At 46.2% G+C, this 17,378-nt stretch overlaps 1 protein-coding gene across 1 annotated transcript in view; it reads left to right on the top strand.

The window, feature by feature from the left end:
• Positions 1-16,743, top strand: part of T265_14168 (hypothetical protein) — a gene marked incomplete at both ends in the record, with an annotated part of 20,101 nt that extends 3,358 nt beyond the window's left edge. Inside the window, 5 exons of the mRNA XM_009172323.1 lie at positions 4,487-4,700; positions 8,530-8,687; positions 10,331-10,890; positions 11,645-11,881; positions 15,679-16,743. Coding sequence (XP_009170587.1) covers positions 4,487-4,700; positions 8,530-8,687; positions 10,331-10,890; positions 11,645-11,881; positions 15,679-16,126 — 1,617 coding nt within the window. The remainder of the gene's footprint in view (positions 1-4,486; positions 4,701-8,529; positions 8,688-10,330; positions 10,891-11,644; positions 11,882-15,678) is intronic.
• Positions 16,744-17,378: the final 635 nt, after the last annotated feature.

Below are 17,378 nucleotides of genomic sequence, written 5' to 3'. Positions count from 1 at the left end.
CCGGGGTTCCCATCCAGGCAGGCGGCAGTTGTCCACCCGACCAAGGTTATTGGCCAATGTTTTCGTACTTCGTTTGCAGGTCATACCTCATATGTTGTTGTGAGTATCCCAGCCTTCGTACAACCATGAAATTCACAACAACATACCTCTCGGCCGCTTTCAATCAGCACAGTGCTGGGGTAAAACTGCGAGGTAGATTGTCTTCTGGCATGCGGAGTACATGTCCTAACCAGCGTAACCTATGAATCGTGAGTAATTTATCTATCGAGAGAGTTTTTTCTTCCTACGAACATCTGGCGTTCCTCAGCATTGCTAATCCGATGTTTCCACTAGACCTGACGAGTGATCTGGAGACACTGATAGTCAAACACTGACATCTTCCTCATGTCCTCTGCACGTAGGGGCCACTTTTCTGATCCATGAAGCAGTATGGATCGCACCACCGCAGTGTGAACTCTTCCCTTAACAGACAAACTGACGTCACGTCGGCGTTGTAGGTGTCGGAGGATGGGTAACGCCAAGAAGTAATCGGGAAGTAATCTGATCCCCAGCCGGTCCACCGCAGCTTATACAACTGGCTAGGTAAACAAATTTATTTAATGCTTAGAATAACTCGCCTGCAAGCACGGGTTTAATTCCATCCTGTCTTGTAGCAGCTTTTTGCAGGTTTGAAATGCAATCCAAACCGTGTGGAGGAGTTATTTAGCTTATTTGAAATCGTCTGAACGAAGGAGAGCAATATCATCCGCATACTCAATGTTTGTGAGCGTGCGTCCCGGGAGCATTTCGACTCCTGAGTTTTCATAGGCAAGCGGAGAAATCTCAAGCAGCATATCAATAACAAAAGTGAATGGGGACGGCCTTGTCTCACACTACTGGACATGGTGAACTTAGGTGAGAGCTTCCCGTATACTCGTAGGCGCCTGTTGTGTCTGTTTCTGAGGCTGTGTCGAGCTAAAGACGGACAAGATGATTATTCATGGGATGTGTGACAAATTTTCTGCAGGATGCGAAATCCAGTTATAAATATAAGGCATGTGAGTTGATTTTCTTCCATATCACTGAGCTTGAAACGCTCGCATTCTCGATCGGCAAGTGTTGTAAAGCCGACAAACTCACCCCTTATCTGATGTTGGACAAGCACGTCTTGTCGCCATAGATTTTCGTGGGGCTCTGGACAGTGCTGTCGAAGCTGAGATCACTGGGCCATTTGGGAAGTATGTGATTCATGTAGCGGTTATTTTCATGTGTGCCAAGTTTTCTAACTAAAAACCGTACCTTCCGTGGGTCATTTTGCTTGGCGAAATCAACATGGAATATGTCTTGGTACCTTTTGAACCAAGAGTCGAAGGTTCGATCTGCTTCCGCGTCAAAAGTAAATTCGGTGATAGAGGGTCTGCAGTTGAAACTGGTGGTTGACATTTGCTGCTTTCTGGAGCCTGAATCATCATCATCGACAGCATGACATCAGTGTTCATCACCTATGCTTCACTGCCGTGAATACTGAATTCTGAATACTTCACTGCCTGATTACTCAGATTTTTGGTCAGCGCCTGCATGAGTTTCAGCTGCGTGTGCTCAAATTGCTTCTGTTGCTGCAGTTGCGCGTGCTCAAAGTGTTTTTGATGGTGTTCCAGACTCATCTGGATTCGATCAGATAAAATTGACGTCGTGGGAAGCCCGTCACCAGTGTTGTCTGTGAGCTAGCTGGGTTATTTAGGAGCTTGATAGAATTTATTCTATCACTTTGATAGTCTAGTTACTTAGGTGGGAAAGACCTGAAGGAAGAAGACAAGGGACACCAGATGAAGATCGGCTGTATTGCAGATAAACCAATGGAAGAAAGAGCACTGCAGCTCATTTGGCTACAACAGAAAATGCAATCTCAGTGGAATATTACAAAGGGCAGAGTTGTTCGTTAGGACCTGACCTCCCGAACAGTGCCCACAGGGGTTCGCAAGCAATGTTCTGACAAGGGATATAAATTTTCAAAGAAAACCTTTGATGGCCTGACACTGCCAAAGTTTGTGACGATTGACATAATCAAAAGCAGCTTTCAGATTTGGAAAAAACGACCAACGTCGGACGTCTCAGGGAGTGGCACTGTTCAGAAGTTCGTCTGAAGGTAAAGATACGGTCGATGCATCCTCGACCATGGTGAAACCCAGCTTGGTTCTCATGAATCTTCTTGGATAATCCGTCAATCTGCGCAAAACAGTGCTAAAGAGCACCTTAGATGCGACGGATACCAAGCCGATACCACCATAGTTTTTACATGGCGTTCTTGCGCCCTTTTCGAAAACTGTAGTGACGATCGAGAAGCTACATTCGACTGGTATTCTGTTTTCGTTCCAACTCTTCTGCAGTTCACCTGTTCACCATCACCTCACCGTCTTTGAAGACTGCGGGTTGCAGATCATCCGGATCAGGTGCCTTGTTGCGCTTCATGATCGATATCTCCCGCTGGATTTCGGTTGCTGATGGTGGGTTGGTGTCAATATTTCATTCAGGTCAGCTGGGTTTTTCCAGCGATCGTGTTGGAGGAAACAAGCTGAACTGTTATTTGAAATGCTCAGCACACCACACAAAAGGTGAGGGAGTGAATTACCGTCCTGTCTTTGTCGCACACTGTTTCATCGACATCTGCCTTTTGACCGGCTGATCAAATCCGTTGAAACGGCGCGGCTTTTGCCTGCAGTGAAAGCCTCCATCTCATGGGCCTTCCAAACTCAACAGTGTTCTCTGTAATTCTTCAAGCGTCTGATTACCCGGTTGAGGGATTTGCGTGCGCCATCGTAGTCGCTAGTTGCTGATCTGGTCTTCCTGGCAGCAATAAGATCTGCTGATCTCGACGATATCCAGCGTTCACTTAGTCGAGAGAGATGGCTCAGTGGTTAGAGTGCGAATTAACTAACCGGAAGGTCCGTGGTTCAAACCCGGCCTCTACTTCTCGACTCCTATCTAGCCTTGGGCAGCCTGGCAGTATCCCAGTCCTCGTGCCTCCTTCGAGTGGCATGGCAGCTAGGCACCAAAGGGGTGTTACGGCTGGGCAGGTTTTTTAGTCGAGCCAGATTATCTGGACAAACAGATCTGAAAGCTGAAAACATTACTTCTTTAACTCGCCTCCATTCAACCTCCAAGCAATCTTCGTCACCCGTATGACTGTGCTCAATACTCTTCACCTACTGAAACTTGTCGAAGTAATCAACGAAACCGCTCTCATTTTTGAACACGTAATGCTAGAGCAAAGTGGTGGCAACCGGGCCCGCTCGATGGCGTGATCAAAGTCAGGTTGTGTACCCCAGAAGGAACGGCAGTCCTAAACTGATGCTCTCCATCGGTAACTGATAGCCACGTGGTCCAGTTGAGTCGACGGCTGTCTTGTGGTAGGTGGTCTCCAAGTAACCCGATGTGGGCGTTTGTGTTGGAAGTTCGCACTGGCTAGGAACGGACGATGATCTGCACGTAACTGAAGAAGCCGCTCCCCATTATCCGTACGCTCAGCATTGACTCCAAATCTACCACCTAAACGTGCTTCCTCTGGACATAGTCGTTCAACTTGGGCATTCATATCACCGGCCAGGATTGTATCCGTCCTTCTTGCCGACTGAAGCAGTCGTAACGGATCTCGATAAGACACGCCCTCAGTCTCATTGGGGGCGTATGCTGATACAGCAAACCGTTCGCCGCATCCACCTGGGTTAATCTTAACTGAGCCAGACAACCGTACAGCGTTGATCTGGTGCTTCGGCATTCATATCACCGGCCAGGATTGTATCCGTCCTTCTTGCCGACTGAAGCAGTCGTAACGGATCTCGATAAGACACGCCCTCAGTCTCATTGGGGGCGTATGCTGATACAGCAAACCGTTCGCCGCATCGACCTGGGTTAATCTTAACTGAGCCAGACAACCGCACAGCGTTGATACTGGTGCTTCACTGCCTTACAATCATAAGTTTCGTCTAACCTTATTTAAGTCCCTAGAGTGAGAAGAGGAGAGTGGGTGGGGGAGGGGACCTAGTGGTGGCCTCTGTCAAGCATTCTGAGGTGCCTACGCCTTCAAGCGCTCAATCAATCTGGAGAGAAACTGATAGCAAGAACGCCACTGAGATCGGTTAGCCGCTACTTCTCCAACCAAGCACAGACGGCATACAACACAAACAACACCCAAACTCCCCGTGATCTCTTTCACGCCTTTTCGTTGCCGGATGCTCGGAGGCTCTTACATGCACGCCACCGTGCAGTAAATCAGGGCACAAGTCAGGTTGGTTTACCAAATTGTACCTCGGTCTTGTCATTCCCTGGATATTGACTTTCGACTTTTACTTCCAGATTTTATGCATATTGGTGAGAGGTAATGCTGCGTTCTAGTCCGCATTTTCCACCCCCTCTTATGTATCTGATCGTTGAGTCTACCGTCTGTTTTTGAACATGGCTTTCTTTCTGGTTATTTGTCGCATTCTTATTTACACTCCTCTTGTAATAGGACACAATTTCCTCCAAATGGGTATCAGAAAACGTGAATCTAGGCACTCTGCTTCTAGAATTCTTCGAACTTTACGGCAGGCTTTTCAACTACTCTAAAACGGCCATTCGGGTGACGGACCGTGGGGAGTACGTTCAAAAGGAAGTGGTCCTTCAAAACATGGTTCACAGCGTACGCCCTTCTATCCTGTGCATCGAAGATCCTCTCTGTCCTGGTGAGCTAATATCACGTCATTTGTGGCAACTGTAAATGCTTCTTACTTTTACTCTACTTTTTGTCCATCACTTTTCTCAGATTTTGCTTAATTATGTTCTGGACTTGCTATGCAGATATCTTCTGGCTGGACAACTTAACCACAAAGCACACAAGGCCTTTTCCACTGTGTCGCGGCGGATTCCCAAGAAGATAGGCCAGTTTTTTTGCTTAGAAATTTATCGTCGGTTTCACTGAAGTTTCTTATCTGAGCCCTCAATTCAGTTCCGCTCTTTTGAGCTGGTATCTGCATAGTTTATAACCGCTGACCTGCAGTAGAGCTGACAAAACTCCCACACCACCTGATCTCTTAGTCCACACTTCCACAAGTTTGTGCAGCCATGTAGCTGTTGATCAGACTGTGTTGTAGTCACGTGAAAACTAAAGTTGAACTGCATCATTATACTTATTTCATGCGCGACATATAGGTAGTTTGAAATCAGTGATGAGCCAGCTTACCTAGATGGCTCACTGATGGTCCATCAACCCGGCTGTCACGTTTAGCAATCACTGCAATTTTCACTTCGGGTGAAGCATTGTTGTGACAAGATGGCAAACAGAACTCCGTCCCCGGCAGCTCTCTTTGGGCGATCAAGACGGGCGAAGATTCAAGTTTATGGAGAGATTGGAGGTGACGGAATGAGATGAGCGGGTGTCACGCTCAGAAATTGGGGGATTCGGACTAGACTAGAGGGACAAACTGAAGAGCTGAACCATGAGGCCTAGTTTGGAAAGAATAAGGATTATCACGAAGGACAGAAGGTTTGGAGATTTCAAATGTAGGAGTCGGTAAGCGCTGCTCGTGGAAATGGGCAATTCCGGGTGTGTTAATGAGCGATATGCAAGTGCTGCAGGAATGTTGCGGTTCTGAGGAGTGACTCAATGTATCCACTTCACATTAGGAGTGAGATTTGTGGAAACCATGGGCATCGGAAATGGGAGGGCACGACGATCACTACTGACTACTCTGGCTAGGTTCCAGAAGGAATGAATCTGTTCAGATTCATTAAACTTTCAGCCTTGCGATCGATACGTTTTGATTTCCATTTATGGCACCTTTCAAGGAGTAAGGTACCACGTGCGGATTTGGGTGAAGAATTATCAGGTCCACGTTTATGCATACAACGACACTGAGCCAGACACTTGAGCCGTTAGGGAGGATGATTTTTACTGAGTTCAGGGAACAATACTGCAAACAGATGCATACTAATTGCGAGAAATTCCGTGGATTCTCTGGTAAGTCTGTATGATTAATTTGAGAGGCAGTATTCCAAAGTACGTGAGGCACGTAACAGATTCACACTTAAGTTTGCCGGAAAACACTCGATTGTGTGGGCAAGCTCCTGTGGGAGGGATCAGGAAGACCAAACCAAGGCGGATGCCTACATACCTATCATCATTGACGGCAACACCAAAGGAGAACACTGGTGGATTTTTGCCACACGACCGTGTCATTTTATTTTGGTGAATCCTTATGATGGAAAGTAGAAAAATGGATCAGGGAGACCTAAAGCTAGCGTACCAGAAACATCCTAGGTACCTACACCTCCAACTTTCAGTCAGAGAATCCAGATAGAAACTGCCAGCATGAACGCCACTGCCATCGATTGGCCACGAGCTCTCACAGTGTCCAGTCAAGTGCCGGTAGGGTCATGTGAATCCCACCCTGGGAGTCGAACGCCACCAACAGCGCGCAAACTCTTCATAGCAACTTCCCCTTCCGCTGTGTCATATTCTCTCCACCTCTAAGTTTCCGCCACTTCGAAGTGAAAGACAACGGTCTTCTCGGCAGACTGTAACTCGGTCCAACCACTTTAGTTTGCGTTGCTAGATAGATTTTTTGAGTGAAGTGTCTTCTGCTTCGCCAAAACACGCTTTCTGATCACATCGCGAATTTGCTGATTCCACTTAAATTTCTAAGATATTGGTGGCCAAAGATCTGGACGTGTCTTAGATCCTCCGCGCGAAGTGGCAGAATCTCGAAACCATACAACAGTCCGCACTGTACTTTGGTACACTTGTCCTTTGGGATCCATTGATATGCGCAGCTACCTACCCCCCCCCAATCATCGGTGAACGAAACTGTGGCAGCTACAACCAGTGTACGACGAGTACGCGGTTCTTACAGCTGACAATGATGATGATGATGATGTCTTGTTGGTATCACGAGTGGCGCAGATTTGCAAAAGCAGTTATGCCCTTTGAGATTCGTATGTTCACTTCATTGAGCTCTCAGAGCTGGTTCAACCCCCAGTATACGTACAGTGTTTCATAACTCCCAGTGTTTCCTGTTGAATTCTTAAAGACTTGTTTAAGGGTTATGCGTCCTGCAGCATGACTTTGCACTTTATGAGTAAGAAACACATGCCGAGGGATTGGACGACCTTGGTCAGGTTTTCTAGTAATTCTTGCGCTTCCCGCTCTTTTTTCAAAAATAAGAACAATATCGTCTGCTTATTCCAGGCCGTCACGGTCCTCACTCGGAAAGATCTGAACACCGGATTTTCGGATTTCGCCTCATTAACTCATCAATAATGAAATTAAACAAAAATGCAGGGAGTGGCGGACACCACTGCTTGTAGGAAAGCTTTTGCAGAGCTCTCCAAGTGCTTTTATTCAGGGTTGCAGACAGTACTTTCCAGTAGCAGTGAATATCGGAAGACGTATTGTCGAAAAGGGACTTCAGTAGGTGGTTTTGGTAAGTTTGCTTCTCATTGGGATCCGAAAGCTTCTCAGCGCCCAAGTATGGTGTGTGCGGATGCATACGCAGCTGATTGAGCACCAGTCCTCACATGGAGTAGACTTAGGTGTTTATGAGCTCAGCAAAAGAGTCTGGTGTTTCCACTAGATGGCCTTCAACTTTCTTATTGTTCTTAGCTTCACTATTACCTTTATTAGCATTCCGCACCAAAATGCATGCTTTCAATCTGTGGTTATCGAGTCGACTGACCAAACTGAACGCGTCATCATCATCACCATTGTCAGCTGTAATAACCGCGTACTCGCCGTACAGTGGTTGTAGCTGCCGCAGTTTCGTTCACCGGTGATTTGGAGGGGGGAGGGGTAGATAGCTACGCGTGAAGTTAGACATCTCACGAACTGAATACTGTAGTTCGCGATTCTCTTGATTTGAAGTTGAAAGATAGCTGAAGTATTCATAATGTTTGGTCCGAAATACTTAGGACGGATGAGCAACAGTCGTGCACAACTAGGCGGTCGTATTAGAGCAATTTTTTTTGCAGAAATTGTCGTCAGGTGGAGTGTCATATTTTAATGGTGATTACTTACCGTTGTTCATTAGGTTGGAAAAACAAAACAGCTTGGGTTACTCTACTCTTGAGGCTGCGCCTGCTAGCATGGCTTCTGTGTGGTGTGCTTCCGCTGTGGTCCTGTCCGTACTGCTCAGTACGCAGAGCGACTAGCTGGCTGTGATATAAGATATTGGATTGCGGATGTTTCAAGTTGACCCGATTTTTTTCCCGTATTTTCCGCGGTTCTTAGTTTGTAAGGGGTAGTATGTATGTAGTATGTTGGTAGTAGTATGTAGGGGGAACCAATCCCTGCGCGTCCCTCACATTGCGTAGCACTGTCGTTGAGTGTACTACTTAGGTCACTTGTTTGAGGGAGCCCGTTATGTAGTGCTTGTATGGATCCCAAATAGTTCATTTACCCAACTCTGAAGTGGCACTCGACCCCAAAAGTACCTTTTTCAATTCGATGACAATCGCTCTGAAACCAGACCAAGCACCTAACCCACTTTTTCGAACTTTTTTTGGATGTGTTTTCCAAAGGCAACGATGTTGGAAGGCGATCTTACCAAGCAATGTTGGTCAAGCAGGCGTTTGAGTATGCCTATCTCGTTTTGAGCAGTGCAGTCTTGCCGCATTATCAGTTCCTACACAGTCGAAAGGAGATATCCATTCTCGGTCGAATTATTCGGATATCGAAGGTGGGTTTTTACTTGCCCTTTAAGACAGCCATCCTTTGGTGTCAACCCCGTGCACTTCGGTTTCGCTTCGTAACCAGTCATGTTGTTCGACACCCACTACTCAGTCTACTTTTGTCTCAGTTATATCATTTCCATAATGGTGAATGAAAAAACGCCGGTTTCATTGGATATTTTGTTGCAGTAGTAGGTTGCATCTGGGTTACAGGTGCTCTCGCCCCAATTCTACGTTTGATATACCACGGTTCCCTCAATTTTTGCGTAGAATAGCAAATGACCTCTATTTCCTTTTGGAGCTTTTCATGAGCACATTCCTAACAGGCGGCCACGATCGCGTAATTTTCTCAAACTGCGGTTAATTCTCATCAGAATCTTCTCAGTTCAACGATTGACTGTGTCCATATCATTTTCGTTCAAACAGTTCTATTAGTCTACCGCAGATGGGGAAGCAATGGACTCAGGTTCACTACGCCAGTTCAGGAGTGTGTGGATACAAAGTTCACACTCCACAACTACTCGCAACTGAAAGGTAAATAAATAACAATGATTGTTCAGTTGCGACACCCTTTCGGTACGGAACTGCCATGCCGCTCGAGGGAGTCAGCAGGAGTGGACTACCGCCAGGCTACCCAAGTCGAAACAAAAACTGTAGTTTGGTCAGTAAATTCGCGCCTTAACCGCTGTGTATGCTATTAATGCCGAAAGTGGTTTGGGATCACCCAGCTGCTTGATCACAGAGTTGCTGATTGTGAGGGGGAAAATGCCATTCGGAGATCGGAACTGCTTATCGCAGTCCAACCAGGTTGGAAATCCGGGGATTATTGGCCTCTCACATTGCTACGCTTCGTCAGGTTGTTGTACGCTAGTTGGAACAGTGTTCCTAGTTCACGCTACCTATAGAACGCATATTTCCCCCGTATTCCCCAGAGTTAAATTTACCGAGGTGTGCTGAATTTTGCTGAACTGGTTTCATGTCGGGACCACCTTATTAATGAGTTATGAGTGAAGCGTATCGAATTCTGAGATCGGTTTCGGAAAAGCCCTGCTTACAAAATTAGTTCAAAGGATGCAATGCGCATCTTGGGTAACTTGAATACTGTGGAGGCTTATGAAGCACCGTGGTACTTTGATGAATCAGACTGTCTCAGAGGGGTAAACGAGACAGTCATGCCTGAGCGAACCGGACTTTGCTTCACGTCCTAATTCGTAATCCGATTTGATCTACGGTAGCGGATACTAGAAGGTTCATGAGAAAAAGGCAATTTCCCTCTCTTGCACCCCACCGTACATACTCCATATCCGACTTAATACGACTGCGTATGTTCTTGTTCAATTCAACTGAAGTGTGCGTCAGCCTTTCTTGATGTGACGTGCTTTCTCTTCGTTTATTGTCATCTTTATTTGAGTCTGTCCATAGACAGACGCCAGTGTCTAACTGTTTAGACTAGATGCTCGGAACTATTGATGTTCCGTGACTTGATGTGACGTGCTTTCTCTTCGTTTATTGTCATCTTTATTTGAGTCTGTCCATAGACAGACGCCAGTGTCTAACTGTTTAGACTAGGATGCTCGGAACTATTGAATGGTCCGTGAGAGTTAACACTATTGGGTCATTTGCATAATCCTACTTTGAACATTTTCTTCAGGAATCGATGGATTGCCGGCAGCGAATCCGTGTCTATGGCCGAGGATTGTTGGATGCACTGAAACCACACCAAGTACCCACAGATCCTACTCAGAAACCTATCATCATGACGATCCAGCCCACTTCTACGATGTCCATAATCCCGATGAATTGGCCAACCCATCGTCCCCCTTATGGTTTGCCCACGAACTTACCAATAATTGTATCTAATCCCGTTCCCATACCACCTCAACTGCACCTACAACTGCCTTCCACTGTACAGCCCAACGCACCCCTTTCCTCACAGTCAGTAGCCCCTGTTGCTAAGCCGCCCCATTCCGTTAGTCAGTTTCCGGTGTTAGGCCAAAGTCATGTCCAACCAGTCAGTGGAGACAATGGAACGACATCTACCCATGCAGTAGGAAGTTCAAAGGAAGAATTATCCAATTCTGATGAGTTATCCAACACCGAAGAAAGCCCAGTTCTTACTCCGAGCACCACGGAAGATGCTGTGGCTGAGCTGCACGAAAGGCCGAAAGATTCTGACAAACCTGGAGAATATAGTGTCTTGGCAGAGGAACTGTAAGTTTCTGTTCGACATTGAATTGAGTTTATTTCCAAAAACTCGAGTTATTGTGGTCGTTGAAAAATAACGAAGCGATTCACCCAACCTATGAGGGTATGGAAAAGTGATCTCTCAAGGATAGCCTACTTTTTTTAGAACTCATTATGCTCCTAATAGTGATTTGAGAGGGAAATCTCATATGTAAATTTCACCTACATTATTAGTCACAGCAGTTGCCCTAACATCCGTCCACTGACCCCCATCAACACTCCCTATCCTTTAATTAATGTATTCCAGTCCATCTTGTCATCGTCCTCTGTACAAGCTACCACGTCGTGGAATAAACCAAATTATCCTTTCTTTTAACTCAGTAGACCTAATGCCAGTACGTGATTTCAGTATATGTACTCGTTTTGTAAGTGGGAAACATAACACTGCGGACTACTCAGTGGTTAGATCGCAAATTTACTGATCGAAAGGTCCGTGGTTCGAACCCGACCCCAGCCTCTCTACCTCCCCTGCTTAGGCTTGGGCAAACTGGTGGTATCCTAGCCCTCCTTCATTCGGGTGGTGTTCGGGGGCCAGGCGTCCCTAATAACCGAACACCCATCGTCCCCCTTATGGTTTGCCCACGAACTTACCAATAATTGTATCTAATCCCGTTCCCATACCACCTCAACTGCACCTACAACTGCCTTCCACTGTACAGCCCAACGCACCCCTTTCCTCACAGTCAGTAGCCCCTGTTGCTAAGCCGCCCCATTCCGTTAGTCAGTTTCCGGTGTTAGGCCAAAGTCATGTCCAACCAGTCAGTGGAGACAATGGAACGACATCTACCCATGCAGTAGGAAGTTCAAAGGAAGAATTATCCAATTCTGATGAGTTATCCAACACCGAAGAAAGCCCAGTTCTTACTCCGAGCACCACGGAAGATGCTGTGGCTGAGCTGCACGAAAGGCCGAAAGATTCTGACAAACCTGGAGAATATAGTGTCTTGGCAGAGGAACTGTAAGTTTCTGTTCGACATTGAATTGAGTTCATTTCCAAAAACTCGAGTTATTGTGGTCGTTAAAAAATAACGAAGCGATTCACCCAACCTATGAGGGTATGGAAAAGTGATCTCTCAAGGATTGCCTACTTTTTTTAGAACTCATTATGCTCCTAATAGTGATTTGAGAGAGAAATCTCATATGTAAATTTCACCTACATTATTAGTCACAGCAGTTGCCCTAACATCCGTCCACTGACCCCCATCAACACTCCCTATCCTTTAATTAATGTATTCCAGTCCATCTTGTCATCGTCCTCTGTACAAGCTACCACGTCGTGGAATAAACCAAATTATCCTTTCTTTTAACTCAGTAGACCTAATGCCAGTACGTGATTTCAGTATATGTACTCGTTTTGTAAGTGGGAAGCATAACACTGCGGACTACTCAGTGGTTAGATCGCAAATTTACTGATCGAAAGGTCCGTGGTTCGAACCCGACCCCAGCCTCTCTACCTCCCCTGCTTAGGCTTGGGCAAACTGGTGGTATCCTAGCCCTCCTTCATTCGGGTGGCGTGGTAGTTAGGCACCGAAAGGGTGCTACAGCTGGACGATAACAATGTGGAGTGCACCACAGTATTGTAAACTAGAAAAGCTGATGTTACGCCTGCTTCGCAGTTAATGTTAGTTCATGAAAGCTCCTCTGGCCTTCCCAATCTGGATGGAAACCTTATCTTTGGCTAGATCATCGGGACTGATACAGCCGCCCAGGTAGACAAATTTGTCCATGGACGCTACCGTAGTGTCTGACGATTCAGGGTCAAAGACAGCCTTCAAGTCCAGGAGTACCACCACTGTTTGTTGCTGGAAGCGTTGTCAGAATCTGTGGGAGGGTGAAAATGTGATCGATTCATCTTGCAGGATGAAACTCTGCTTGATTTCCTCATATCTACCTTTCTGTGTTCAGTCAACCTTCGAAGGATAAAGCCAGAGAGCACCTATGATGTCACAGCTACCAGGCTAATGCCACGGCACCCGCCTACCCTTTTTGAAGACAGGAATGAGTGTCGATGTGTCCCACTCTGCAGACTCTTCACATCGTATGGTACTAATAAGTTTAGTCAAATGGGTAACCAGGGATTCTCTACCTTTTTGAAGAGGGTTGGATACAGACCGTCTGGTCCCAGTGCTTTCTCACGTCTCAGCAGGGATAGTGCATACTTTGTTTATTCTTCCGATGGGCGATTAAGGTTTTTATTGCATTCGCCCTCACACTATCTCCAGGGGCTGTGTTGCGGGAGGCCAATTAAATAGTCTGCTCGGCCCATATTTCCAGTCGGCTTTTTTGCAAGTGAATTAATGAGCCGTCTTTTCCATGTTTCCCCACACTGTCCATTTGATTTCCTTTGGTTTAGGGCGCAGCTGTTTCCTGTAATAAAAACGTTTTCCATTTCGTGGGCTTTCGATGTCCACCAAACCTCTCGGTCTTCCCTAGACTATTTGGCGTTTGAGGGATTTGTGTGCGCCGTCTTGCTCGTTGTTCGCTAGTATGGAACTCCTGGCACGCATCATGATTAGCGATCTGGACGATATCCAGCAGGCATTTAGTCGTATCAGAGAAGTCGGACGCTTTGAACACCGCTAGCACAGCTCCCTTCACATTTTACCATGCATCATCCATATGTTCGCTACCAGTACAATGTTGCTTTACTGTAGAGGGTAGTTGAGCTATGTCAGATCGATAATGTTCATCCATGGTAGCTCTCTGAAAATAGTGGATTGGCATGTTTCTTGCTGACTTGGAAGGACCCGAAGGAAAGTGAACTGTCAGGCGTGCCCACACCACGGCGTGATCAGAATCAAGTTGTGTGCCCCAGAATGAACTGCAGTCTTGGATGCGGTTCTCCATTAGTGGCCGACAGGCACGCGATCCGATTGTGCGTACGGTTCTTTTACAGTTGGTGGTCGTCCGATTATGCAGTGCGATGGTTTATGCTGAAAATTCATACTGGCCAGAAACAGCGCATTTGGAAGAGTCGCGCGCCATCCTGTGTGATGAGCATCGACTCCGAATTGACCACCCAGATGTGGTTCGGAGGAGCCCAGGCAATCGACTTGAGCATTTATATCGCCTCCGAAGATGATAGTTTCAGTGCTTCTTGCTTGACGGATGAACCTGGATAGTTCTCAACATAAAATGTCATCAGCGTCAGAAATGCAGTCCGTTGAGGCACATGTCGTCGTAACAGCGTTTTGGTGCCTAGCTGCCGTGCCACTCGAGGAAAGAACGAGTACTGGGATACTGTCAAATTGCCAGTGGAAGTCGAGATGCAGAGGTCGGGTTCGAACCACGGACCTTGAGGCCAGTAACCCCGCGCTCTAACCACTGAGCCATCCCGCATATACCGATACTACAAGCAGGCATCATTTTCTGTCCAATAGCAGTGACAATATCACTTTCTGCTAGGGCACTGTTCGCTGATTATCGTTTCCGCTGCCTAGTTGTCCCTTTTTCCATTTGTCGGTTGGGGAAGATGTAGCAACTGGATCCGAATTCTCCGTTCTACATGGCTTTTGACTGAGTAAGCAAGCTGAGGTGGATAACAGGGATTTCTTGCTTGGAAGCCGGCACATTCCAATACATATCCTGGTATCCGAGTTGGTCAAACTTCCCATTAGTTTTCCTTTTGTTGTCACCAATCAAGTTTCACGTGTTTTATACTAGCTGTCTATCAGATCACTTAGGTTATACTTCTGGTGGACGACATTGCCCTTTTGTTATGATTCATACATGAGTTTTGTTCTCACAGCAGTGTACGGACACACTACAGTGTTGATATTTTGAACGCTAGACAGACTATGCGTTTGCGATGCGTAGTTAATGGGAGTAGTCGGCTTAGCTGTTTGCTCTTAAATAAGTTTGAAGAAATAGGCTGGTGAGACTGATCCTCTTTTGCCTATGTTAATTCGTCAAATAAGAATTGCGTTATTATCATAAAGGAAACTACTCGCAAGGTTGCTGAAAACTCTTCGACAGCCCACGACCGGTTTTGCCCTTCTTGGGACTCGTCAGGTAGACGCAGTCCCCGAGTTTCCGTCAACTTTGTGTTTTACTTGAACCCAAATTGGACTGTTTTCGAGAAATACACTCAGCAACCTTGTGAATAGTTTCACTTCATTCATATACTGCGACATCTCGAATATCGTGCCAACTGAAGCATGAGGCGGCCTGTGTGCAACACATTCAGTCGTAGGATATCATAAAGGAGAGATTCAGTTGAGTTTCTCGTGAAAACCAAATTGATTTGCAAATGGGTGTATTTCTCGGATTGCGTTATTAGTTCGTAGCTCGAGTACATTTCTGCGCTCTTGTGGATACTAGTGATATGTTTTCTGTTATTCTTAGTGTAATAACACAAGTATTCTGTTGTTCCGTGCACAGACACTCGGGTCTCGAGTTGGCGGCACGGGAAATAATAAGCCCTAGTGTTGCGGGGGCGACATTGTGCTATTTCTTTGTATGCTAGCTCCAATCATTTGACGAAGGTGTACTGAAGAAATCGAACGTATCGGTTGCACAGCAGGCCTTAATCTTGATCCACATAGTGGCCATTTGGTCTGGGCATCACGATTCCTGTTGAATACACATTCAAATCTGCAGGCGGAGGCTACGGCATCATTTTCGTGACCCCGAATTCATGTTAGTTTTTTGTCGAATTTTTTTCTTTTTAATCCCGTTTTATCCTGTTCCTAATCACATTATTGGTCGGGTTTTTCTGAAATTTCGAAATTTCGAAATTTTTCCATTTTCATTCAGAGCCTCCCTATCCACGCTGATAAACACGGATGGAAAAGTCAGCTCTGTCGTTGAATCCACTGTTCCTCATGCCGAGCACGAAGATAGCAAACGTCGCTGTCTACGACCTGTCTCCCCTGTTAGCTCCGCTGAACCGGCTGAGGTGCACCTGGTATGCTCATCTAAACCACAACCAATGTGTGAGAGCCTTGCCTTCCATCAACGCACCGTCTGCGAAGATCGCTCGTGGGAGGAACCTGAAAAACAGTCAGGACTGGATTCCGTTCCCACTAACATTGGAAGGTCTCGAAAACAAGGGACGAAAGCTTCGCGCCAGCAGCTCGCCCACATTCCAGTGAGCCACCGTGATAATCAGTTTTCCAGGTTCATCAGCCTGACGCCTTCCACTTCCAGTGCATTGGCTTTCGGTCAGAAGCGTCATGTAACTGGTGCGAGACGTGCCAAATAGAACACTCAGAGCCCCCTTAAACCCGAATCTAAATCCCTCCCAACCGTGTATATACGTTTATGCCTTCCCTGTCCAAAAGTTCATTCACGGTCTCAGCGGAGCCCGGTTGTTCAGGCTGTTAATAAGTTTACAAGCTCGTACAAACAGATAGAATATATCCTATTCTTATTCTCATTACCACTATTGCCATTATTTTGCCCATGTACCTTACTCCTATTTCTTTCATAAATTTGAAACAAAGTTACCGGATTCTTTTTCGTGAGAAACCAAAACAGTGGCCCTGGCTTAAGTCTCCTCTATGCCTATGTATATATAAATGACATGCGCGTTACGCGCTATATCGCTTTTCCTACTCGATCCAGTTTTGGTAGGTTCTTCATTCGCTCGGTTTGTCTGTTCCACCGACCCAGCCTGTGATTTGTCGCTGGTGGTTTTTTCTCGGGAAACATGAGTCACGCCAGTCGGTCAAAAGTACCTATACAGGCGATGCTAGCCTCTTTCCCCTATTTCTATTGCCTTTCCTCTTCACCTTTTTCAACCGATGCATATTTGCGTGGTTCATCGACTTCCAAGATTTACGGAACAAGTAAATTTCGAGAAATTGACTTCAATCAAGAGTTTTATGTTGTTTTCGCGACTTCTATCCTCTACTGATTATGCTGTTGGGAGTCTGCCGGTCGGCGGACTGTGCATGTGCACTCAGTTCTTTCCCACCCCGATAATCCTGTATATTTCCGGCCGAAGGAGTAGTACACATTAGATTCGGGTTACATTTTGGTCCGTCGGTGACGCCCATTCTGGCTGTACCGAATGGGATTCGAACTTCAGTTATCTTATAAGTCCGACAAGTGCGTTAATGCTGCTCTACTAGCACATGATCATCATGTTCAAACTTGTTTGTCTGACGCCCCTGATAAAGGATCTCTGACTGCTGGTGCTGTGGGTCTTCGGTTCATTTGTAATTATTCCACGGATATTCCACGAATATTGGGTATATCACGCTACTCGTTATAGTAAGAAGCTGTTAGCGATTTCAGCTATTTATCTAGACACCAGTCGATCGAAGCCTCATGGGTCCCGACCGGGACAAAACTGGTACTGAATTATCTTTGTAATGTACTACTCATAAGGTTGATGAAAATCCGTCGACATCCCACGACCGGTTTCGCCCTACTTGGGGCTCATCAGGTAGGCGCAGTCCCCGGGTTTCCGTCAACCTTATGTTCTACTTCAAACCAAATTGCACCAAATT

Source organism: Opisthorchis viverrini, assembly GCF_000715545.1.
Source record: "Opisthorchis viverrini unplaced genomic scaffold opera_v5_151, whole genome shotgun sequence".
Lineage (NCBI taxonomy): Eukaryota > Metazoa > Platyhelminthes > Trematoda > Opisthorchiida > Opisthorchiidae > Opisthorchis > Opisthorchis viverrini.
This window is presented reverse-complemented; position numbering and strand designations above follow the sequence as displayed.